Source organism: Oryzias latipes, chromosome 19, assembly GCF_002234675.1.
Source record: "Oryzias latipes chromosome 19, ASM223467v1".
Lineage (NCBI taxonomy): Eukaryota > Metazoa > Chordata > Actinopteri > Beloniformes > Adrianichthyidae > Oryzias > Oryzias latipes.
Window position 1 is genome coordinate 7,550,115 of NC_019877.2, and position 25,336 is coordinate 7,575,450.

Below are 25,336 nucleotides of genomic sequence, written 5' to 3' on the forward strand. Positions count from 1 at the left end.
GTTTAAATGACCTAAATAGTTGTTTTTTTCCGGAGGACATTAAAAAACAGATAATATGGGCTGCATATATATTAACATGGTGAAGTAAAAGGACAATTTATCAAGATTTTGGAAAGCTTTGAAATAATGAAAAGCTCCTATTAATCATGTCATTTACCACTAACTGAAGGCTTTTGTTTATTGATCAGAAACGCACATGTTCGTCTATTGTAGGCGATTTACGGTAGCGAGGTCCTGAAACCGGAAGTCTTCATGACAACTTCCTTAGCAACGAGACAAAATAAGGGTGTTTGGCTAAGTAGCTTACTGAAAGGTTTTCAGATTTTCGGGAATTTTAACTATTTGATATTTAAATCAGTAATGATTAAAAGTAGCAGCAATATTATATATATACATTTACAATTTTAGATAACTGCGCCATGTCTCTAGTGGCGAAATGAACCTCTGTTTATTCCCCATATGTGTTGTTTTGTGTGCACGTTTACTTCACGCGGCCACGGAGCTTGGACTAGCTTCTGCTGTGACTAACACCCCAACAAATGTGGAGCCTCTCAGCGCAGCTACTCCAGCTCCGGGCGGGTCTGGAACCACGGAGTCCGTCACAGCCGGACTCACGGAGGGGGTGTCACCGCAACCCACTCCAGACTCCACGGTGACGGTAACGTCCACGCTGTCCGTGTCTGAGTCAGCTTTCACCGGGGCTCCAACCGCGACCACCGTCCAGAGCACAACTCAGCCTGCTTTACAGGGTAACCAAGTTGCAACGATGTGCAAGAAGCCCCAAACCTCTTTGGCTTTGAGTAAAATGCTAACTATTTAAATATTGAATGGTTTGGGAGTTTAGGTTCCTTTTTTTAGTTACAGTTACTTAGATGCTGTCATTTACATTAAGATTTCTAACATCATGTCAGCTTACTTGATGGTAAAAAGTTTACTTCACCGTGTCAGAAATGTTTACATCTGTCTGCTGTTCAGAGGTAAAGTTAATTTCATTTAAATGTAACCTATAGATTTCTTAAAGACATTGGATTTATATTTATATTTGACAGTAAGTAGAGAAAAAGCGCACTATCATGACAGAAAATCCCATATTTGACTTGGCTTTCTTTTATTTTTGGCTCAACTAAATCCACTACAGCAGGATCCTATTTGACATGGGTGTATTTTATTTTGAAAGGAACTTGTCTGTGCTGCTGTCATAGAAGTTAAAATAAGAACATAGCACTATTATAATTCAATGATCGTAAATGTTAAAAGCTAAATTTGATAAATGACCACAAAAACATCAATAAAGTCTATTTTTCTATAGGATTTCTAAACGTTGCGGCTCTCGCTGTTTCAGGAAGAAACTGAACCAAATGGCTCTTTTGCTGTTAGAGGTTGCAGAATTTCTGCCCAAAGCAGAGCAAAGGCAGAGAAATTCAAAGGCCTTTGGAGAATTTGAGGCTGGAAATGGCTGCTAAAATACCTATTTCCATCTACAAGTTTGAATAGAAATCATACATTTAATAATTTTTCTATTCATAAAGCAAATTTAAAAAAATAAAACATTTCTACTGAATGAAGTTGCAGTATTGATTGACAGAATTAGGATTTTTTATGTTAAAAACAAATACTAAACAGGTTTGCATTAATAAATACAACATATTAGTTTAATTAAAAAATCGCCAAATTTGGTTGATTTATTTCGTATTTTCGAAGTGCGAATCGATTTAATTAGTCAACATTTTTACGCTTTTAGTGTAGACAGTTTTTAAAACTATTTAAATCACAATAAAATAAAATAAATTCAAACAAGAATCTCAAAAATATCAGTACAAAAAGAAATCAGAGAAATAAAAGAAAAATTTAAGACAATTTTGCTTTGACAAAATAAAACAAATTTTTTGCCATCTATGCTGAATTATTTAAACTCAAATCCTGTCCCTTAAATGTTTAAATCAGGAGGTTTTTTTTTTGCTATTTTGAAATAAAAAAAAAAAAAGTAAAAATACTGAAGTCTTGCAAAGATATGAATAAAACACGCTTTCCCATTGAATTAGTTCTTGTTTTTATTTTCTCAGGTTGTCTTTGTGACCTGACAACAGATTTCTGTGACATTGGCTGCTGTTGTGACACCACAGATTGTGGTGTTGCCAACTTGAGCTCCGTCTTCCGTGGATGCCCACAAGCAGTCACGTAGGCGTTTATTTTCTCCAAGTCCTAGATGGTTCATCTTGGAGACGTGATCACGTTTCATTTGTTTTATTTCCCAGTCTAGGAGTCTGCATTGAGAAATGGCTCATGTTCAAAGCCAACATGGATTCTCGTCTCGTCACTGTGACCGACTCCTTCTTCTGTGTCCAAAATGACAGTTAGTAAACTGAATATAAAGCAAAATAAATGTACATCTATTTAAAAAAATGCAAGAAATAAGGTTTACCCACCAGCACAAAATATTTTTCCTCCCAGCAGATGTTCCTCCTAAGTCTGTCCCAGCAGTTAGTGGACGTCCAGTTTTAGGAAACTCCTACCACTTCTCAGCTCCAGGTCAAACGTTCATCAGTCATGAAAGAGATTTTTACCGGGTAATCGCATAATGAAAGGTTTTTACTCACTTATAATAAGTCAGCCTTAAGGATGCGTTGATTATTTGGGACATGGTTTTGCAGGTTGATGACGTTATCCAGACGTATTTCCTGGACTCTTCTGTGCGAAGCGTCCTCCGTCAGCCTTCTGCGGGGACGGTGTCGACACTCTGCATCAACCGAAACCCTGCAAGTGAGTTCACAAAGCAAAGGTGTTTATTAAAAGGGGGTCAATTCACATAGTTTTCTGCAAGAGAAGCTACAATCTGACTGTTTTAAAGTAGATAAATTAGTTGTAATGACAATTCTGAAGGCAAGATGTTGCAAAAATTGAATATTGACTATTCTTTTACAATGAATATGTAATTTTAAGATATATTTACATCAAATGTGTTCTTTCGTTCGACTTCTGATGTCATATTTAAATTAAAATAATTCAGTTTTTGTTAACTGATGAAAGGACTTTTATTGTGAAAGGTATTTATATCAAGTGGAAAACAGGAAACAGCGAGTTGCAGCCCTCTAAAATCTTACAAAAAGGACGTTAATAATGCTGTTAAATCAGGATAACATTAGATTTATTAATAAGAAGTACCAAACTGAACACAAATTCAACTGTGATTTTTATCTGGAAATGAATTTAAACATAGCAGCACATTGAGACTAATGTGCATTCTCTTGCATTTGTGTGTTATTTTCCTCCTGCAGGGTTTTTGAGATCTGCTTCCTCATCTTGCTCCCGCATGGTGACTCTGGACTCTTGCTCCACAGATCCGAATCTCAGCGCCCGCTCTTACTTCTCAGACCTACATCTGATCAAGGTCATTAAGCTCAAGCGAGCTAAAAGCGTCAATGCAGCGTTTAGGTCTTTTCTCAGCAGAGATTCCAACTTGTTTGTTATTTTTGTTACAGATTCCTCTAGCAGAGAGTGTGGCACCAATGCTAGACTTTCTGGTAAGAATGTAATCTCAGATTCTTGACTGTTCACGTCACACATCCTCATACATGTACATTGAATAGAGTGCTGGTTATTATTGCTTTTTCCACAAAGTTGTCAATAGAAAAACAATCGTCCATAATTATAACATTTTATTTGTGTGGTTTCATAGCAAATGCTCAACCCCCACCTGTTTGCAGATCCCTGTAGTTCCACAGGCTGACTGGCCTGCACCAGCCAAACAAAACGACTCCTGTACAAATGTGGTGAGAAAAGTGAGTAAGCACACAAACGCATCCCAACACACACTTTGTGTCAAACAACAACGCTTCACTCTGATTTTTGTTTTGCTTTTGTTTTTCCGGCTGCCCTGCAGGTGACGTTTGTCATCGGCTACACAGGAAGCGGTGAAATCAAGTACGCGACCGTGAGCACGGACTTGGTTGACGTAGGTCTCGATCAGCTCTTCCTGCAGACCCACTCCGTCCATTTCCAGGTACGCCTTCCAGGCTGCAGATTCTGCCTCCAGCTGGAGAAACTGAAACTAACCGAGCCGTGAATGACTTGCAGCTGGCCACACCAAGCCCCACCTTGGGGAGGACAAAACCAGCTGTGGGACTTAAAGTTGGATCTACTGTCAATGGTCGCTTTAATGGAGAGGTCCAATCTGTATCCTCACTAAAAAAAACAACTGTTAAAAAAAAAAACGTTTCTTTTTTTTGGTTATTTTGATTAAGCAGCATGGTTCCTTGACGCCGTGTCAGGTTACATCTCTAGGTCTTTCAGCAGCCGGGGAGTGTTCCTCCGACCTCAGCAGAAGAATGCCCATCCTATTCACACACAACACTATCAGTGGATGCAAATTCACGTGGGCCAACTTCATTTGTCTCCTTTTTCGGCTCTGATCAAATCAGGTTTTTTCATATTTTGTCCCCCCATGAATGTTCTTCCTCAACTTCTCTCCATGTGTCGTCTAGTTCCCCTGCAAGTAATTGCTCCCAGCTGCAGTCCCAGATTTACTGGGTCTTGCGAGGATTTGCCGCCCCTGATGTGATTGCCATGAACTCCGGCTCCCAGCCAGACTGGACGAGGGTCATTGTGCAGGAGTGTCCCGTCAGCACAGAGGTAACCTTCAGATTGGCTAAAATAAGGTTACTGTGGTACCGTTTCTGCAAAATCCTCTGTGGAAACTTGTAAACCAAGAAGCATTTTCCTCTGTTGGTGACTTTGCACCTAAGGAGTAATCAGAATCCTTCATTTATTGTCATTACAATATTGAATTAGAGCAGCTTGAGACAGGGAGGTACGAAGACACCAAAGGAATTCGGGGTGCAAAAATGCTAAATATAAACTTCAAAGAAAGAGTATGAATAAATATATAAAATTAAAAAAAAACAGGAACCCAATTACAGACGAGGGGGGAGTGTGTGTCATCGAGTGGGGTGTGGCTTGTATTTGTGGGTGTTTAATAAAGCCATTGCTTGTGGAAAAAAAGCTTATTTTCAGTCGGGTGGTCCTAATGGACCAGTTGCGTCTGCCGGGGGGGTAAGTTGGACAGGGGGGAAGGCTGGATGGGTGTAGTCTTTGATGATGCCGGTCACTCTGCCACAGGAACACAGAGTGGGCTCAATGGCTGAGCCGTAGAAGGCCTCCCTCAGCAGTAATGTTGATGGGTTTTCCTTAGGATGATCTTGGTGTTTTAAGACCAAGTGAGGTCCGCTTAGATGCCCAGGAAGGTGAAGTTTTAGACGCTTTGTGGAACGGGGGGATAACACCTTTGCACCTCCTGAAGTCCAGGATGACTTCTTTGGTCTTTGTACTGGTTAGGATGATGGAAATAATAAAAACAGGTCAATGTTTTATCTTCTTTTTTGATTTCTTCCTACAGGAATCATGCGAATTTGGATGCATCCTCCCCAACTCTCTGTCTATCCAAGTGCTGTGGGCTCGCCAGGGTCTCACGGACCTTCCTCAGAACTACATTCTAGGAGCTAAATACCTGTTCCAGTGTCAAACCGTTCAGGTACATCAAACAAAATATTTTAAAAGTTACTTATTTTTTTTTTTAGCATTCTTTTACCTGTGACACTGTCTGTTTTATCAAGTGTCCCGTGTCATCGCTCACCCTGACGACCAAAGTCACGTTCACTGAAACCACAGTTTACCCAGAAGCCCCAAGAGGTTCACCTCAGCTTGACTGGAAGTTTCCGTTTGACTTTTTCACCAGAGGGACAGCTGAGCTGGACGGACACTTTATAACTGGAGGAAGCTGCAGTTGGAAGGGCGGAAAGAGTTTCATTCTGTTCACAGTGATGCTGCTAACAGGACTCGGATTCTTCAGCTGTTAGCAGCAGAGCAGGACACATTTTACCGTTCATTAAGGTGTCAACGTTTCTCTGATTCTGCTGAAAATGTTTCCAAAAATGCACATTTCACAGTACAATGGAATAAAATATTTTTTAACTGTCCTTTATTGTTTAGATCATTTTACAGAAAAGTACACATGATCACAAAGTCTTTGACTCTCTGAGGGGAAACCGGCTCTCCTGCACAAAGCTTTCTTTTATTTTCATTTAGATCTGGTTGTTTTCTGTTGACCAGTTCCTCCTTTTTTCTCTGCAAACTGTACATAGTTGTAAAGACTGACGACTGCAGCAGGAGTGATCCCCTCCAGACGAGTAGCAGCACCCAGCTGGAGGACAGGAAAAGAGAATTCATTAGTCATTCCTATTTTTCACGTTGTGGTTTTATATAAACGAAAGAAAAGTGATCGCTTCTATTCTTTTATAGACCCACTCCGATGAAAAGGGTGTTTTATGTATTTGTATTTGTTACACAGAAATCAAAAGGGGAAAGGGGGCGGGGTTGCTTTGCGCCAAAGGTACTGCCTACAACTCAAGAGGCAAATTTCTTATAAATCCCTGCAGAAACTATTTCCTAGAAGAGGTCACAGGTTTTTCGCTTTCGGCTACAAACGGCATAATCATAACTAAACGACCACTGGGACCGCCTTTCAAATAACTCAGCAGATGATCGGAGCGGGTCTTTCAGAGTGCAGACTCACGGTGGTCGGTCGAACTCTGTCCAGGATCTCTCTGGCTTCCTGAGACAAAGACGCCGGCAGAGAGAAATAGTCGATGTCCTGAGGCAGAAACATCTTCTCCTCCTTCTGGATCCTCTCAATTTCTTTCTTGTTTATGTCACAATGAGGCTTGTACACAGCTGTGTGACAGAAACAGAACGGTTTCAGAGAAAAACACAGTCCTATGGCTTAGAAACACAACTCCTGCAGCTATTCAACAAAAGCTCCTCTATTCTTAAAAACTAAAACCTTCTATCTTGAGTCTTTGTGAGAATTCCAAGTAGGACGAAAGACGCTCCGGGAAGACGGATGCCAACGTTTCAAACGATAATTCCTTATACTGCAGCAGCTCCATCCCACTGAGAAGCAGAATCCCATAAGAAAAAAAGTCATGTTGCTTTTAAACGGGAGTGAATTTGGGTTTTTATGTTGTCTTTAATGTCAATTTTTCCACACGCTACTCACGTCAGCGCTGCGTTCTTGGACTCACTCACACGGACATCGGGGAGCTTTTCCCTGCAGCTGGCGGTGGACAGAGTGAGGGCCTGCAGGGCCGCCATGGCGTCCTGCAGGCTGCGCTGCACTCGCATGGCTTCTCGGTAGCGTGAAGGGGACACGCATCCCAGTTCATAACCTGACAAAACAAAACGACATGGAGGTTTCAAACAGAACCAATTGTTTATAAAGGTTTTATGGGCCTTCATGTTTATCTGAAATGATTTTACAGTATGAAACCCTGTGTGAGACCGGGGTCAATTGTTTTTTATGACTAAACTTTATACTTTTGATTTTCACCTTTCCAGTTTTATTTATTTATTTGATTGTCAATCTCCGCTTTGACTTTGTGTTATTTTAGTTTCTATTTCTATTTAGTTTTATGCACATGTTGTTTTATGTTTCATTATGTAGGGTGTGAAGCGGCTGGGATGGTCATGGTCGGCACCGCCAGGTCTGAGACCATTGTTCTCCACCGGAGAAAGGTAGTTTGCCAACTCTCAGTGGGTGGAGTATTTCCTGCCCCAGGTGGAGGAGTTTAAATATCTTTTTCATGACTGATGGAAGATCGGTGCGGTGTCTGCTGTTACCGCACGTTGCGGTGAAGAGAACTGAGCCAGAAAGCAAAGCTCTCAATTTACTGGTCAATCTTTGTTCCAGTATTCACTTATGGTCGTGAGCTCTGGGTCATGACCAAAAGAACGAGGTTCCGGATACAAGCAGCTGAAATGAGCTTCCTCCATAGGGTGGCTGGGCGCTCCCTTAGAGATAGAGGAAGAAGCTTGGTCACCCAGAGAGAGCTTGGAGTAGAACCGCTGCTCCTCCACATCGACAGGAGCCAGTTGATGTGGCTCGGGTCTCTGGTTTGGCAGGACAAGCTGGAGAGACTACGTCTCTCTGCTGGCCTAGGGGGGGGGCCTCCAGGCGTTCCCAGAGGAGCTTGGAGGACATGGTTAGGGAGAGGGAAGTCTCTGGGCATCTTAGATTGCTGCCCCCACGACCCGGTCCCGGATGAATGGAAGAAGAAGGATGGATAGATATGTAGGGTGGGAGGGGCTCGAGAGGGTTAGGGCATTCTGTCTATTTTATAATTTTGTTTCTATTTGATTTAATTCTGTAAAACCCTTTGGGTTACTGTTGTATAAAAAGTACTTTAAACATAAAGTTGGATTGGATTAGATAACATCTAGGACAAGGGGGTTTGGGGAAAAAAGACAATTATTTGTCTAACTTTTATTTAAAAATTGTAAATCACAGACATGAACATATTTCATTTGTTGGTGTTTTAATCTAATATTTGAAAACAGGCGAAGCCTAAATATGACTGTTTTCATTAACCCAGCATCTCTTTAATGCTTTCATATTTCAACCTGACCTTGATAAGATCTAGAAAATGTTTTAAAACAATGTTTTTTTCAGAGATTCAGTGGAGTTAAGACACATTTTTTATTTTAAGTACATAATAGGGATTGATTCCAGGGTAACTGTGTAGGCTGGGTGATTTATTGATCCACCACCAAGCAATACGTCTGGAAATTATTCAATCAAATTTGAAAAAACAGGATTTTTTAATTCCTTAAATCCTAACTTTCTGAAGGTTGCAAAACCTTTTTGATATAAGTCCAGAAGTTCATATTAAAATAAAGGTACATTTCTGGGGTAGTGGAAGTACCTTTTGGCGTTAGACGAAGGTCAGCATTGTCCGGTCTTAGAGAGGTCCGAAACTCCGCCCTGCTGGTGAACATGCGGTACGGCTCTGTAACGCCTCTGCTGACCAGATCGTCTATGAGAACTCCGATGTAGCTTTCTGTTCGGGACAGCGACACCGGAGGCGTAGAGAGCGCCCGGCAGGCGGCGTTCACCCCAGCCCACAAGCCCTGCATGGACATGAGGAACGTTCCATTGAGGACTGGTTTTCTTCTCACTTAAAGTCCCACTCCGATCTATTTTAAAAGACTTCCCAGTGGTCTTTTGGTTGTGATTATGCCACTTTAGCCTAAATCAAAAAACCTTTTACGTTTTTCTAGGACATAGTTTCGGCAGAGCGGGGGTGGTTCATTAGAAATTTGCCTCTGAGTTGAGGGCGGGACCGTTGGCAACACCGCCCCACTTCCCCACCCCACTCCCAGGTGCTCAAAGGAGGGAGCTGGAGGCCCGCCCACCATGTTTTCTACGTCACAAATAAGCTCTTTTTCAAACTGCATTTTTTTTTGTCCGCTTTGATTCACAACAATATGAATAAAAAAATACTCAGAGATGCCATTTCAAGCAGAATCTTCTTAATGTATGTCCTCCATCATGAGAAAAATGCGCTAAGAACATGTTAGAAAACTCCAAAAAGACCATTTTCATCGGAGCGGGTCTTTAATTAAATCCCATAATTCACCAGCAGTGGTTCAGGCAGACAGTAAAACTGAATTTGGATGGGATATCTATATTTTTTAACCACCTTTCCCAATTTGATTGTGTATGAGAGTATTTTTATGTGACACAAGTCCTGTCCAGAATGTGTTTGGTAACTCTGTGAGACGCGGCGGCTACCTGTGCAGCGGCCTCCTCGTAACCCGTCGTTCCGTTTATCTGACCGGCTAAAAAGAGACCTTGAGTGGTTTTCACTTGCAGTGCAGAACTCAGCTGAGTCGGGCAGACATAGTCGTACTGCACACCGTAACCTGAAAACAACAAAAGGATTTAGAAGTTTCCTTGCACACGAGGCACAGGAGGTGAGGTTTGTTCCACGTGTTTGCCTACCCGGAGAGTGAATCTCAGCTCTGTGCAAGGCGGGGATTTCCCTGATGAGGCGGAGCTGCATCTCCGGGGGCATAGTCATGGACAGACCCTGTGGGTACAGAAGGTCGGAGGTCACTCCCTCAGGCTCCAGCCAGACCTGGTGACTCCGGCCTGGAAAGCGCAGCACTCTGGATTCAATGGAAGGGCAGTATCTGTGACAGAGAGGACAAAAAGTCCTCAAAGCATCAGCCACATGTTCACAGAAATATGCATAATTTTGCTTCAGATTGGCTCGTCACATACTTTAAAGTAAACAAAAATCTCCTTATTTTAAAATTTTTGGGGATTGAGTCTTTTTTCATGTAAATTCACCTTCCAGTGACAACAAAAAAATCAGTCTGAGCTGTTCTGAACAGCGGCATTAAGCCAAACGGGGCTTTTGCATGCTTGTGTACCTGGGACCTTTGGTGTCTTGCTGTATGTGGCAGTTGAGATGAAGACTCTCTTGCACCACCCTCTCCACACCAGGAGTGGTGTAGGTCAGGTAGCACGGCACCTGCTCCTCAGCCTAGCAGCAATAAGATGAATCTTACTGATGCTAACTACACACACAATATTGATAATAATCCCGTAGAGGGTCCTTCTTGTTTGACATTACCTTACAGCGAGTGTGTGTGTTCATAAAACTGAACGGCGTCGGATGTCTGTCAGGTGGGTGAAGCTCCGCCAGTGCAAAGTCGACAGACTCTTTCACGATCCGAGGTGGGGTACCAGTTCTAAGCCTGCCCACTCTGAGCCCCAGTCTCTCCTTCAAGGTGTGGGACAGCCCAGCACTCGATGGGGCGTCTCCGATCCGACCCCCAGGAGACGTGGTTTGGCCCACGAAAAGGGATCCAGACAAGAAAGTACCAGTGGTGAGAATCACTGAGCTGGCGGTGATTGGGTTGAGGACATTTTCTAATTTTGACAGTAAAAAGAGAAATAAAATAATGTAATTTATCCACTCTCAGATTCTAGTGTCATATGTGTGTGCTGCATACCCAAACTTATCCCAGTTACTCTGTGGCTGCCAGGCTCATCTGGATTTGGTTCTGCCACCAGTAGGTCCTCCACAGAGCCCTCCAGGACTGTCAATCTACTGATGGACTGCAGTTCACCCTGCAGAAAAACACATAAGTCTGTCATGACATTTAAAGTCAATCTGACAATTATTAGTATGTGTATAATACCTGAATGAATTCCCTGTAACGCTGGCGGTCCAGCTGAGCCCTCGGCCCCCACACTGCGGGCCCCTTTCTCCGATTCAAGATGGAGAAATTAATCCCAGCCCAGTCTCCAGCTCGTCCACACAACCCATCCAGAGCATCTACCTCCCTGACAAGGTGACCCTTCCCCACTCCTCCCAGCGAGGGGTTACAGGACAGCGCACCTGGTAAAACATTGATCAAGTAGGAACAATCCATATGCGTCCAGCTGCTCAGAATTTAAGATACATTTTTGTTCATAAAATCCTACCAATTGTGTGTGTTTTCTGTGTGACCAGAAGCGTCTCAGCTCCCATTCTCGCAGCAGCAGCCGCCGCCTCGGTCCCTGCATGACCTCCACCCACCACAATGACATCATAACACTGTCTGGACAGGTGACTGATGCACCTGGAAACCAGAGAATGGATCATCCGCACAGGTTGGAGCTTCATGTGTGATCCATACCTGTCAAAATAAGACTCAAACACTTAAAAAGTTCAACAAAACTGCTTTTCTCCCCAGACATCTTCTATGGCAATGTTATAAGTAATAATACACTTCAGTATAACAGCAGACTGACCTGATAAGAGCAACAATTCTTATAGATCTAAGCTTATTACTCACATGTTATACTTTTACATACTATTCACACTATAAATGATATCCCCCAAATACAAAAAGGACTTACAGTTTCTTGATTATTAAAAGAAATATGTCAATAATAACTATCCAATTTTAAATTAAGAAAAAGACAAACAAAGAGCCTTTTTTAAGAAAAATTACAAAACGCCCAATGATCTTCCCGGGCGCCGCCATGATGGTTGAAGCTGAAAACCGTAATACCCCTAATCCAGGCGCAGCCAAAATTTGGCATCTTTATGCAATATGTCCTTAAAAGTTTTTGATTATGTATAAATCATATAAAATAAAGTTAAAGTGCAGTCACTGTTGTTAAAATGAGGAAAAGCGGAGTTAAAAATGTGTAATAATAATAATATTAAATGCCACATTTTACAAGCAACGTGTTTTGTGTAGATACTGCCACGTGTACAGATCAAACCCCCTGCTTTGGTGACAGAAAATTGTGATTTTAAAATAAATGAATCTGAATCAGTGCAGAAATTACTCCGTGTACCCGCTCGCAGTAGTAGGTCAAAAGTGCTAAAGCACATCTCTGCCCCCTCCCCCTTCCAGCCGGTTTCCAGTCAGCCGAGCGCGGATTGAGTCAAGTGAGCCTACCGAAAGGTGGTGTTGACCGACCGCAGCAGGTTTTCAATAAGAAGCCTGATAACTGAAACCTCGTAAGGAAACTGACAATAACGCCAAGTACTAACTTTTCAACCGAAGAGTCAGCGGCGTCGGAGCTAAGGTTACGAGACGGAGGGAAGAAAGTAAATCCCGAAGGAAGGAAGGCAGGCACTCGAAGTGAGCTTGAGGATCAAAGCTAATGCTAACTTAGCTTGTTGCTATCGCTAAATATTTACACGGAACCGAGTGTGTTTTAGGTATTAGTTTGGACTTTACTTTTGTGGTTTTAAAGTAAATATATTTGGTGGTAAGAGGCTAAGTATATCCTGTATTTAATTCAAGTTTTTTTGCCTTAATATTTTAGGCCACAGTCGATATTTGTTAGCAGTACTAGCCGGTCTTTAAGGTTGGACCGGCTTTCTGCTTATTACGATAGGTGATATATAGGCAAGGAAATTTGGTTTTGTTAGTATTTTTACGTTGGAAGGCACCCTGTTTATTGGGTTTGGCTAATAAAGTGGTACTGTCTAAGCCTTGTGCGTCGCAATGCTAAAACAACAGCAGCCTGGCGCAGGCGGGAGAAAGACGTCTAACGGAACGTCGGGGCCCGGCGGTATGTCTTCGCCAGTCAGCGGGATGAACAGCGGCAGCAGGACACCCGCTGGAAGGTAGGCCCGTTCGGTGTCCCTCCTTAGGACAGGCCGAGGATTCTCTCTGGTGTTTAGAAGGCCTACCGGTTAAAACGCAGCGTACCAGTAGGCGTGGCTCTCAAAACAGAGCTGCTTTCTAAACCAATTGCATTAATTGTCTAGTGATTGACAGCAGGGATGGACAAACAAGAAGGCTTTATTCTGATTTAGCTGAACCAGAAAGGTGGGGCTAAGTGTGTTGAAAGCACCAAACAGCAAGTCGCGGTTAGGTTGTGTCGGATTGTCAGAAAGAGGATCCCTTTTCGACAAATATCTCGACTTTGAATATTTATCTATAACAAAACATTAAAAGTAAACTTACGCGTAAACCTAACAGACCAGCCACTCGGGTGTGCATTTTGAAGACGTTTTCTAGTGTCAATGTGGCTTCGTTTTGTAACACTTGTACCTGGCAGTAGTAACGCAGTTCCACGTTGGCATAAAAGCTAAATGTTTCTCTCACATCGATTAAAACGCCTTTAAATGGCCAGATCGAAAGATAACTAGTCTTTCTTTTGTTAAATAAAAATTCAAATGCCTGTGGAAACACTTTGAATTGTGTTAGTTACCACAAAGTGTGGTATAATCTTCTAATAATGCTCCGTATATTATTTTTGTAAAGAAAAACAATCAGTGGGCTCAACTTTATGAAGCAAAAATATGAATGGATGTGCCATTAACTCTGGTTTACTTGTTTTTTTGTACACATATTTCATTTGCATTTAATCATCTAGCAGGAAATACAAACAATCTGGATTATTTGCACTTTTTAGTACCCAGGTGTTTATTTATTTATTTATTTAGGTTTATGACGTCCTGGATTAAAATCAGCCAGTGAATCTGATCATTTAAAACAAACCAATATCAACTATGACTCTTATCAGGAACCACAAATCACAATATGAATTGAATCGTTAAAATAAATCGCTACACCCCTATCAAATTAAATCAAGAGAATAGACTATATGCAAGCCTACCAACATTTAACTAAGCTACAGATTCGGTGAACTCTTTGAAGACAACTATATTTCAACCTTTCAAACAATTCCTTTTTTTTTCCAGGAATCGAGCCTCTGCAAAGCCATCATTCCAGGCAACTCCTGTGAGTGTCATCTATCAGAAATACTCATCAGTTAGAAATCTTTTGCTCCACATTAGACCATAAAAAGATGGGGAATTAAATCATCCAATGAATGTTGAAACATTAGTTTTGCATTTGGGAAAACAGGTTAACAAAATCCTGTGAGCGACAAATGCCAACCTGTGACGAAAAGTCATGTTAATGAGTTAAAGTTCTGTTGAGTCAAAGAGTTCTGTGTTGGCATAAAGAGAGTATTCAGTGATTTTTGCAATTTCACCTCCGGGGTAAACCAAAAATGTTCTTTCTAATTTTGATGCTCACTGTTTTACTAAAATAATGGCTGTTTTTCCTTTACAGGTCTTTGAGGGAGTCTACAACAATGCTAGAATGCTTCATTTCCTCACAGCTGTTGTGGTAAATTGTTTAGATTATTGCCTAAAATATCTTTGTGAAATTGTGGCTTTATTCAAGCAAAACGTGTGGAAATATTTCTATATTTAAGTTTTTTTTTTTATTATAGTTTTCTCTTATGTTTTGGATTATGCCAGGTTGCTCCAAGTTAACTGAGAATTTGACTTTTGCTACCTGTTTAATTTTATTTGTACATTATTTTTTCATACTTAATTACACTGCTCACAAAACCCTTTGACCGGACCAAAATTTACCCCTTTAGAAAGATCTGTGGGACCAAAAGGAGTTATTTTAACCCAAATATTACTTTTTTGCGTGACAATAATTAAGAAAAAGAATCTAAAAGTGGATAAGTTTTCTCTCTCGCTTGCAGGGGTCCACCTGTGACATAAGAGTGAAGAATGGCAATGTTTTTCAAGGCATTTTCAAGACTCTCAGCTCCCGGGTAAAACGCTTCTCTTGGCTAGCCAGAAATTGCTTTGTTGCTTCAAAAACATGATTAGGACTATTCTTTTGCAATAAGTTTATTTAAGGTTGATGTATAGCAATCATTTTAAAGTTCTGCTGTCTTTAAAATGCTTTAGTGTGAGTTGGCCGTGGATGCTGTACACAAACGCGGTCCTGATGATGACGGGTCGACAGCAGCTCCACCGCGGAGGGAGGACATCACAGAGACGATGATCTTCAGTCCCTCTGATCTAGTCACCATGATCTGCAGGGATGTGGATCTTAACTATGCCACCAGAGGTACGGACACGCGTCTGTTACAAAGTTCGGCTACTAACTACTCATTTAGCTGCAAAGCAACAATAAAGCTTGGGAGTTGCGGATCACTTTTGACGTAATTTTCTTTCTTTCGACCCCAGACACTTTTACAGACACGGCCATTAGCTCCAACCGCATCAATGGAGAACACAAAGAGAAGGTTTTACAGAGATGGGAGGGAGGAGACAGCAATGGGGAGAATTACGATCTGGAAAATGATACAGTAAGTTAGCCTTTCTCTTTTGTAAATCATGCTCGTCACACTCTCTACCTGCAGCCCATCTTCTAACTGTCGTCTTCAAACTAATGTGTTTTTATTTATTTATTTTTTTAGTCTAATGGCTGGGATGCCAATGAGATGTTTCGTTACAATGAAGTGAAATATGGCGTCACGTCAACGTATGATTCCAGCCTCTCCATGTATACGTAAGTCATAGCTCGGATTCCCCTGATATGTTTACAAGTAGGCAATAAAAGATATAATTTGTATATTTAATAACTATGAAATTGGTCCATCATAAAAGATGTTGAAGACAATTATGATTGACACTTAAAAAGAAACAATGAGTTTGTCAAACATTTTGAATATATTGTGAAAACACATTTTTTTTTGGTTTGATTTAAGAGTTATCTGCATAAATGGCATCTGTCGGGTTTTATTTATTTAGGATATTTACGTCAGGACATTGCGATCTGTCAAAAATCTGACTTTTGAAAGCTTTAAAGTGGATATTGCATGTCCTCCATCGTCATAACAAGATGAAATTATACCAAAATATCTTCTTGTAGTGTTGTTCATATCTCCAGGGTTTGTTTGGATAGAAAAATAAGTGTCTGAAACTCAATATAATAATGATGAAGACGAAGTCTTGCTGGTGTTGCTCTTCAGAGACGATCAAAAGCCAGAATTCACAGCAGATTTTTCTATTTTGTCTTGTTACGCATAAAACATCCTAAAGCCATCTTTTTCAGAGTTCAAATGTGTTTTTAATGATTTTTAATACTGACAGTGTTCAGAAATATGTTAGTTTCTAACCTCTGATACTTTTAGTACAAAGTAATGTGTGACTTTTAGGCTTTAATTGTAACATTCTACATCCAGCATAAAGTCACTCTTGCTAATTGTATTATTAATATTTCTTTTTTTACATGTTGTCTCTTTTAGTGTTCCCTTGGAGAGGGGAAACTCTGAGAACTATCGGCAAAGGGAGGCCCGAGCTGCCCGATTGGCTAGTGAGATCGAGTCAAGCCCCCAGTATCGCCATCGCGTCGGCCTGGAAAACGATGAAGGCAAAACTGAAGAAGAGAAGTTCAGTTCTGTGATGAGAGACGGCAGCGATCGAGAGCGGGGCCGCGAGAGTCCCCGCGACAAAGAGCGGGAAAGAGGCAGAGACAGTCCTGGAGCCAGCAATAGGTGAGATTCGAGGACAGTAGAAGGTCTTTCAGGCAGATCATCATGGAGCTTGATTACTAGGGTGACTTTCAAAGGTGATTTTATTTGCAGGGGTTTTTCCAATTTCTCCCCATTCTATTTGAGGTAATCAAGGTTTTAACAGCATCTCAAAAACCACATTTTATTTAATTGTGCACAAAACATAATTCCACAAAAAATGTAGAAACGTCTAAAGGGAAATGAAACTATCACTTATCTGCTGGCTTTCTCTCACAGCTATGGTATTTTTCTTTTGAGAAGATAATTTTGCAATTAATACTTTTTTAATATATAACTAAAAGCATAAGGATTCCCTCAAATAAGAATAATTATCCTGACACTTTAGAGAATGTATCCTCCCCCACCAAACAATCAATTTCTCTCTTTGAATATAAATCTCGAAAGCATTAATGAGACTTGTACGCTCTCTACGTTTTTGCCAATAAAGTCTGGAAACTTGCCGCTGTGGCAACGGAAATAATTCAACAAGCTACTCTTCACAAAAGATGCATTCCTCGACACTTGTAAATTATCATATTAACAAGTCCTAATTCAGCAAAACACTTCTTTAGATTGAAGCTTTTTTATTTCTACTCGGCCTTTTTTCACGTTGCGAGCGTCGTCATGTTGTAGCCAGGTGACGTCGGTAAGCAGTGATTGGTCTGAGTCATCACTTCTATGGCGACCACTCCTGCCAACCATTAGAGCGCTTGTTGGAGGTCCGCACCCTTGAAAGGGGGCTACACAAAATCTGTCATTCAAACGCTGGACGTGAGACCACGTACTTCTATTGAGGCATCTGTTTTGACAGCTTTTATTATTTTTAAAATGACAAAATAATAAATAGCTTCTCTGTTATAAAGGAGTCCCGTTTGCTGACAGCAGTACTTAGCTAGCTGCTACTTTAAGTGTGATAATCTTATTCCTTAAATGGTTCTTACAGGATGTTCTTTAAACGAACGTGATCTAAAGCAGCTTCATTGTTGTTATTTTCCATCAGAGAGGGCAAGTACATTCCATTACCTCAAAGACACAGAGAGATGAACCGAGAGCGAGCAGAGAGGGGTCCGGGGGGTCCTCCCCCACACAGCCGTTTAAGCGGAGGTTACCGCTCCGCCCCTCCATCCTCCTCATCTTCGTCCCCCAGACCTTTACCGCCTGCTGCTGGACCTCAGCCTGGAGGTTCCCCCTCAGAGAGAAGCAGTCCTCTCTCAGGACGCAGCGGAGCTTACGGCCCCCACCACTCACAGGGAAGCGCCAGCCCAGGCTCAGGTTCTGGTCCTGCAAGTCCCTACACACCCGCCTCTCCCGGTGGACCGGTACAAACTCCAGCTTCTGCTTCCGCTGCGACATCCCCAGTCAGCCCGCCTGCTCCACATGGTCATTCAGTTCCTCATTCCCACTCCCTCCCAGTGGCTCTCTCTGATGTGGGCAGGCCAGTCAATGGAGGTAAGGATTGTTTCAGGTTTTTTATTTTTTTTTTTTACACCACTGTGTGATCTCTGCATGCTGCTAATGTCTGCGTCTTTCAGTTTCTCCAAAAGCCCAAAGACAGACAATTAGGACAAACCGCATCCCAAACTCACACCCCGGGTCCTCAGGTGAAGTTCCTAGCCATTTGTTTTCTCAAAGAATTTTGATATGTTTTTCCTGAACCCTAACATTTCCCTTCATTCTTTTTGGTTTTTTTTATAGCGTCTCGATCCCCAAAATCAGGCTCTTCCCAGGACACGCCTTATCTGGACACATCATCTGTACCTCTGCCTGTCCAGAAAACATCCGGCCCTGCTCCTCTCTTCCCTGTAGATGGTAATGTCTCCCCATCTATCTTCTCTTTTATTTAGATAACTATCTATGCATCATGTTTATATTATGAATTTTATATTATAACTTATGTGTTATAATATCACAGAATAAACCACGATTCTTACTATTTAATCTAAATATGTGTGATTGGTTGTTGTATGTGTATTTTTTAACAAGATGAATTAAGTATAAAATATAATTAATTTAAACACCATAATTAATACCTTTAGAACTGGAGGTCAGAATCAACAAGACATAGCAGATAAAATCACAAAGATTTTTAAAGAGAGAAGTCATATTTATCACTTTAAACAACATCACACTCAAATGTTTAACTTCCTGGTTAACCTCAGTTTAAATAACACATCACTGCTGCTTTGTATCATTTCAAAATGTTCTTCACAGTTTTTTCCGTCAGTTTCAGTGGATAAATGACAAAAATATAGTAAATGAAGACACGGTAACACCTATATAAAGAGTAAAACATCTAGAAAACACTCAGCCCTTTAATGACAACAGTGTTTTGTTGTCAACACATTTTTATATTTAGTGTCTTCTTTCCATCTTAAGAGGAAATTGATCAAGATTTTCATAATATTCCTACATTTTATACATTGTATTTTTGTTCAAAATTTTGTATTTTGTATTTTTATCATAATTAATACATATATATATTAAAAATTATTATTATTTTAGTAACCTGTACTTTTTGTTTGTTTGTTTGTTTCCAAATACTTAATGGCTTTACTCTGTAAATAAGAATCTTGACTGACACTTTAAAGATTGATTTACTTCCGGTGACAGTAGCTCATACGGTTTTAGTTTTTCCTGTGTTATCCTGCATTTTAGAGCAATAATTACGTTACCTGAAGTGTATTTTTACTCTACTAGATTGAGAGACATTGTGAAGCACAGATCTCCGACGTCGCAAATATTCATACTCAAATTTTTGAGAATAGGTCATGAATATCCAAGTATTTGGATTATTGTTACAGCCATAGTTTTATATTACTGTTCATTCATATAGATATCCAGAACCAACATTTCCTAACTTTTACATGAATAGGTTTTCAATATTAATCTTTATTGAATAATCTGTGTCACTTCAAATGATGTGCCATAATGTCTGGAAAACTGGCTTCACAGTAAGTCAGATGTGACTAAATTTCAGCAAATGTTCTCTTCCTTGTACAGTGAATGAGATTCTGGTTGCAGCTGCAAAGGAGCGCTCAGCAGAAAGTCACGGCAGCACAGAGGACAGTAAAGCCACTAAAGGTGAGTCTGCTGCACACACAGAAACTTCAAATACTAGAAAAACTTTCACATTACTGGACTTAGAATCCAAATAATTAAAAAAAAAATGACAAAGAGAGAGAGAGAGGATCAGCTTGATTTTTATTGCTTTTTCTTCCTTTGAGCAGCTCCTTCAGTTCAGCAAAGATCCCAGTTTGAAGAACTGCGGAAATTCGGCAAAGACTTCAGAGTAAGGCTTTCGTTACTTGTCGTTTAATGAAGCACTTTATTTTGAACATTTAAAAAACGATTCCAAACTCTAGTGGCAAACAAAAAACTGTAAATTTTCCTAATACTTATATTCTATCACTGTTTGTTTATTTCTAGCTCCAGTCGGGTGGAAGCAGTACCAACTCCCCTAGTTCTCCAGCTGCATCAACCCCTCCTGTCGGCGACGCTGCACCATCTGGTGTCGCCAAATCCTCTGCTTCCGACGTTCACCCGACTCCAGAGCCCAAACAGCAGCCTTCATCCACCAGTCCTTCCCAGCCTCAGCCCCAGCCGTCACCAGGTCCCACAGAGGAGCAAGCCAAGGACGCCACGACCGCAGCCGTTCCTGCAGGGCCCGGCGCTGCTGCCCCGCTTTCAGAACGGCAATCTCCGTCCACCCCTCAGCCAGCCAGGACCCCGGGGAGCGACGAGGGTCGCTCCGACACGACGGAGCCGACGGAAGGCGTAGCCGAGTGAGTTTTAAAAACAGCCACGAGTTTATCTTTGTGCTACCATTTCAACCGTACAGGCAAATGGGATCTGTTTGTAATTAAAAGTATTTCTTATTTATTTTTAGCCAAGTGAAAAAGTCAACTTTGAACCCGAATGCTAAAGAGTTCAACCCAATCAAAACTCAGATGTCCATGGTAAGCCAGTGTAAAACATTTGTTTATGAGAATTATTTTTTCTAAGAGTGTTATTTTAACATTAAATATTTATAGAGTGTATATCAGTTTGTTGGAATCCTTCTTAATTTTCTTTTTTTGTTAAATCACAAAGCATTTTTCATTTGAAAGCGACATTTATAAAGCCCACCATATGAGTCACAAACGCAGTAGGACATCCTAAAACCTGCTTTTTCTTTTTCTTAAACAGACAAAACCCAACACGGCACCCACCCCACCTCGGCCAACCCCCCCAAGCCCGGTCGTTCTGCCCCCACAGGGGCCCCTCTACAACCCCCCCTACCTCTCCTATGTTTCACAGATCCACTCTGTGCAGGTACGCCAGCTTCTTCCTTAAGATCTGAGCCACATCTTCCACACCTCCCATCATGCACTTCAAGAGAAGAGAACGAGGAGGAACATTTAAGATTTGTACGACAATAAGGGATGTTAGGTGTTGCCTGTGCCACTAAAACCACACAATCGCTTGTTTTAAGCCTCGATTCTGGTCAAAGCTTCAAATCAGACATCTGCTTTGATTCTGTTTTAGTAGTTACCGTAAATTCCGGACTACAAAGCGCACCCGATTACAAGCCGCACCCACCCATATTCACGTGTTTGACTGCTTTTATACATACACAAGCCGCGTCAGAGTACAAGCCGCGCATGTGTTAGCCGATATTGTCATCCTGACAGATCACGGCCAGAATCCCAGGGTGAGTGCAATTCATTAGCACATTGTGGGTGGTGCCAGTTTTGCCTCTGGGTCACGTATTTGAGTGTATTGACATCTGTCAAACAGCATGGACCTCTATTCTGTTCACAAGTCCCTCAGTTATGGTGTTTTTATTTCATTTTTTTTTTTACTTATTGACAATCTAGGTATCTAACATAAAATTACAAACAGTAACCATATAATCAACATTACATCCCTCAGTTATGATGAGGAAATTTACATCCGCGATTCCACATTTCCCATGAGTCTTAGGGGCTAAAGGCGGGGCCAACGCCCGGCTCGCCATTCTGTTGTACGTGTTTAAGAATTAGCAAGTAGCAGCAGTGCATGGAGGGGTGAACGGGAAAAGCTCTCCTTCCGCTTGTGTCGCAGCAGCGTTATGGGAGTAACAGGACTGGTTAGAAAACAACGGTAAAATAAAGCAGCGGCGACTGAAAAGCGAGCGCCTCAGTGCGGCGCGTGCGTCAGAATTCAGAAGCCTCTGCACTCCGCGGACGCCTCTGCGCTCCGCTCCCGCCCCGCGCGCTCCTTGTCTCCCCTTCCTATCTACTCCGACACCTCTGGCCAGGGCGGCTTCAAGGAGGAGCACTTCGTCCCCGTTGCGCCGGTGAACGGAGCAAATCGTTTCTGTGCAAAGCAATCGGACTTAATACTGTACGTTTTGTGTATGAGGGGCGGATGCGTTGTTACGTGTGGGAGCCTTCAGACTGCCATCGGCCCCGCAGCTCAATCAGCAGGAGAAGATGTCTCCAGCTCACACGGAGGCTGTGAGTTTTTCAAAGCAAAATTCCGCTTTTACGGTTTCCTTAGAAACCGTAAATGGAGTGTAAATTCACTCCATGCGCTGTTCTCTCCGTCACGCAGCAAACCGGCTTTTCCAAACCCGTTGGTGACGGTGGACTTTTTTACGCTGCTTTTAACGATTGCTTTTAACTTGAAAGCTTCATCATAATGTAGCGGCGATCACGTGCACGTTGGGTCTAGTGGCCCCAAAGGATTCTGGGATGCGGCCGGGCATGTGTGTTTCATTTTGTTGAACCATGACTGAAGTGTCTAAGACCTGAAGTCAACTCCATGCTGTTTGGCTGCTAAGAGGTGTGTTGAATAAAAATGCCTCGTGCTTGGTGTTAGATAGAGAATTCAAACTATTCACTGAGTTCGAAAGTACGTACATGGCAGCCGCCAATTAAATCCATAAATTAGCCGCGTCACTGAATAAGCCGCAAGGCTGTAAGCGCAGGAAAAAAGTAGCGGCTTGTAGTCCGGAAATTACGGTAGTTCTTTTTTTACATGACAGGCTCCAGGTTTTGTTCTAAAAGCCTCTTTCTTTCAGCCACCTATGTACCAGTACACCATGCCAGTCAACCAGGGAAAATACACCAGGAACAAAGGTAAAAGCTCAGCAACCCCCCCCCCCCCCCCCAGAAATCTGCCCCATTATTATTTAATCTAATTTACATGCCAATATCACCAAATTTTGACTATTCCTTTAGTATGAATGATGTAAAAAAGAACCCCACAGTCATGCTGCTATCCTCAGGTGTCCTCTGTATTGATCATGTTTTCCTGTCTCTAGGCCCAGTGGTTCCCCAACGATCGGATCATGGTACTTCAGCTCCAGCATTAATGCAAGCTGCTGCATCAGCAGCCGGAGCTCCTCTGGTGGCGTCCCCCTACCCTCAGTCCTACCTTCAGTACAATCCACAGCAGTACAGCCAGCAGCAGGTCATCCAAGCCATGACTCCCTACCCCGGACAGGTCAAATCTTTGAGTTCATTTGCAGTGTTTGAGCTAGCCAAGCATTCAAGGTTTATTCTGTGTTCAAAAGTTCATGGACTCTTTTTGGATCCAGGAGTGGATAAAAAGCTAATATTTAACTTTTTTTCATCTTTAATAGCCAATGTATTCCATGCTACAAAGTGGAGCCAGGATGATAAGTCAAGGTGGGGGTCCCCATCCTCAAGCCCTTGGACCGCCTGGAGGTCCTCAGTTCCCTACACAGGGAGATGGACCCCAAGGGCCACAGCAAGGCATCTATGGTGAGACCAATATTAAGATTAAATAAAGAATACTTTAAAAGGTTGTTGTTTTTTAAACAACTTGTTTAAACTTGTTTGTTTGTAGCTCCACAGTCCTTCACTCATCACTCAGGAGCCGTTCATCAGCCTCAACCTTCCAGTACTCCGACGGGAAACCAGCCCCCACCGCAGCACGCTGCGCCCAGCCCTGGACAGGTACAGAAAGCACCACCTGCTGTGTGGGGTCAAGTCAGGATCCGCTTAAAGAGAAAGTACCAAATCTAAATGTAAAAGCCCCTTTAAACTCATAAGTACACAATGTAAACGGGAGGGAAATATTGAAATATAAAATTGGAAAAATAAAAAAAAAAACATTTTAGACTCGAAAGAAATGTTGAAATTTAATAAAGAATGTAAATTTGAAAGTTTAAATTAAAAAATAAACTATAAACCCCACACTTTTACCAAATGAAAAAGGTTTATTTGTAACAGCTGCTCTTTTATTTTACGTGGAGCTTTGAGCCCATTGGCCAATGTGACATGATTGACATCGGGTAATAAAGGTTATTGTGATGTCATTTCCACTCCAAAACAGCGTCTGCCATTGGCGCTGCCTGCGTCATTCCTCCTTTGAAGTAGTGATAGTGCTCTTTCAGTGTAAGCGGATCCTAATTTGACTCCATACCGTTCACCCCCTGCTCATAACCCTTGTGCTATCTTAGATGACCCCACCCTTATCCACCTTTATCCACAAAGGTGGATAAAGGTGGAAAGATTTCATGTAATCCATGGACACCAGTGAAGATCACAAATCATTGAAGAAAAAAGGTTCAGAGCACTGTCTAGTGGGTCTAGATGACCCAACTCCCACTGTTAAAGTGCCTAGGATAGCACAAGGGTTAATATACTTGACTTTTTTTTTTTAAACTTCATGTAGAAGCTAAAGTAAAAATAATGAAGGACTTTAACATAAACTCTCAATCTAGGTTTGGACTTAAACGTACAACTCAGCAAAAAGTCCGCAAATGACTGTTGGACTTAATTAGTCATTCAAAGCTTCATCCTCTCCTTGCAGAATGCCCAGTCCGGCCCCCAGCCTCAGTCTTTATACCACTCTGGTCCATTGTCGGCCCCCACCCCACCCAACATGCCTCCCGGCCACACGTCTCCACAGGGCTCCTACTCCATTCAGGGCTACAGCATCCACAGCCACCAAGGCCTCCCACCCACCTACCCTCTGGGGCAGATCACGCAGGTACGGCCGCGCCCCGTCACTGCACGCTGCCGTAAACCATAAGCCTTAAATGTTGCCAATTCTCTGTCCGCTAGGCCCACGTTCAAGGAGCCATGTCAGGTCACCACTCAGGGAGTCATGGCCAACCCCAGCTAGTGATGTTGCAGCCTCAGCAGGGTCCTGGGGGAGTGCCTCAGCACCCCCAGCACGGACCCCAGCAAGGAGCACACCAGCACTTTTACATAGGACATCCACAAGGTAGGACATGACGCCAACCTGAAACACTTGAGGAGGAATGAAGCTGTGTTTTGATTCATTTTCCTCTTACAGCGATGCAGGTCCAGACGCACCCCGCTTCTTTCCATCCCCCCGGCAACTAAACCGCTCTGCCTCTGCGACCAGCAGACCTGGATGCTCCGCCCAGGAAAATACAATCCTTAAAACTGATTTAAAAAAAGAGAAGAAGACGGACATTTTCACAGCACCTTATTCTTCTGCTGTTCTGCTCTTCATCAACATGACCCTGCTGTGAGCCTCAACGCCAGGAGGACCTTTTATTACGAGTGGCGTCAGCAGCAGGCTCCAACCCCTCCCGCTGCTGAAATCTTCCTCTTTGCTGGGGTGAGAGTAGAACAATGCAAGACGGCGGCAGACTTTTTCTTTCAAGTGTTTTTAAGCCTTGCGAGGTTTTGC

The 25,336-nt window shown here is 42.1% G+C and overlaps 3 protein-coding genes across 9 annotated transcripts; 2 read left to right on the forward strand and 1 right to left on the reverse strand.

Moving 5' to 3' along the window:
* Positions 1 to 5,972, forward strand: tctn3 (tectonic family member 3). Of its 3 annotated transcripts, none has more exons than XM_011488039.3 (14): positions 1 to 749; positions 2,064 to 2,178; positions 2,256 to 2,353; positions 2,452 to 2,567; positions 2,652 to 2,760; positions 3,276 to 3,388; positions 3,480 to 3,521; positions 3,705 to 3,779; positions 3,881 to 4,000; positions 4,075 to 4,173; positions 4,269 to 4,372; positions 4,482 to 4,629; positions 5,393 to 5,527; positions 5,732 to 5,972. In XM_011488039.3, exons 1-14 carry the CDS (start codon positions 437 to 439, stop codon positions 5,741 to 5,743), a joined length of 1,599 nt encoding a protein of 532 aa, XP_011486341.1. In that variant the 5' UTR covers positions 1 to 436; the 3' UTR covers positions 5,744 to 5,972. The 3 variants fall into 3 exon arrangements, with proteins under 3 accessions (XP_011486341.1, XP_011486340.1, XP_004080351.1); XM_011488038.3 differs by having other exon boundaries at positions 110 to 749; positions 5,610 to 5,972; XM_004080303.3 differs by having other exon boundaries at positions 117 to 749; positions 2,455 to 2,567; positions 5,610 to 5,972.
* On the reverse strand, positions 5,958 to 12,367 carry mto1 (mitochondrial tRNA translation optimization 1). Of its 3 annotated transcripts, none has more exons than XM_020712095.1 (13): positions 12,295 to 12,367; positions 11,327 to 11,520; positions 11,041 to 11,240; positions 10,852 to 10,969; positions 10,470 to 10,768; positions 10,267 to 10,379; positions 9,833 to 10,023; positions 9,623 to 9,753; positions 8,754 to 8,958; positions 7,052 to 7,220; positions 6,836 to 6,945; positions 6,569 to 6,726; positions 5,958 to 6,196 (listed from the first exon to the last, which is right to left on the reverse strand). In XM_020712095.1, exons 2-13 carry the CDS (start codon positions 11,505 to 11,507, stop codon positions 6,074 to 6,076), a joined length of 1,998 nt encoding a protein of 665 aa, XP_020567754.1. In that variant the 5' UTR covers positions 11,508 to 11,520; positions 12,295 to 12,367; the 3' UTR covers positions 5,958 to 6,073. The 3 variants fall into 3 exon arrangements, with proteins under 3 accessions (XP_020567754.1, XP_020567753.1, XP_011486339.1); XM_020712094.2 differs by lacking the exon at positions 12,295 to 12,367 and adding an exon at positions 12,191 to 12,209; XM_011488037.2 differs by lacking the exon at positions 12,295 to 12,367 and adding an exon at positions 11,744 to 11,898.
* Positions 12,276 to 25,100, forward strand: LOC101175201 (ataxin-2-like protein). Of its 3 annotated transcripts, none has more exons than XM_023949721.1 (24): positions 12,290 to 12,480; positions 12,836 to 12,971; positions 14,055 to 14,094; positions 14,431 to 14,487; positions 14,858 to 14,929; positions 15,069 to 15,231; positions 15,351 to 15,472; positions 15,584 to 15,675; positions 16,415 to 16,663; positions 17,682 to 18,130; positions 18,214 to 18,282; positions 18,377 to 18,490; positions 19,682 to 19,762; positions 19,909 to 19,970; positions 20,108 to 20,463; positions 20,568 to 20,637; positions 20,867 to 20,992; positions 22,725 to 22,782; positions 22,968 to 23,149; positions 23,289 to 23,430; positions 23,516 to 23,625; positions 24,485 to 24,664; positions 24,739 to 24,901; positions 24,974 to 25,100. In XM_023949721.1, the coding sequence occupies exons 2-24, from the start codon at positions 12,850 to 12,852 to the stop codon at positions 25,021 to 25,023; spliced, it is 3,129 nt and encodes a 1,042-aa protein (XP_023805489.1). In that variant the 5' UTR covers positions 12,290 to 12,480; positions 12,836 to 12,849; the 3' UTR covers positions 25,024 to 25,100. The 3 variants fall into 3 exon arrangements, with proteins under 3 accessions (XP_023805488.1, XP_023805489.1, XP_023805490.1); XM_023949722.1 differs by having other exon boundaries at positions 12,865 to 12,971; XM_023949720.1 differs by having other exon boundaries at positions 12,276 to 12,971.
* The last annotated feature ends 236 nt before the right edge of the window (positions 25,101 to 25,336 follow it).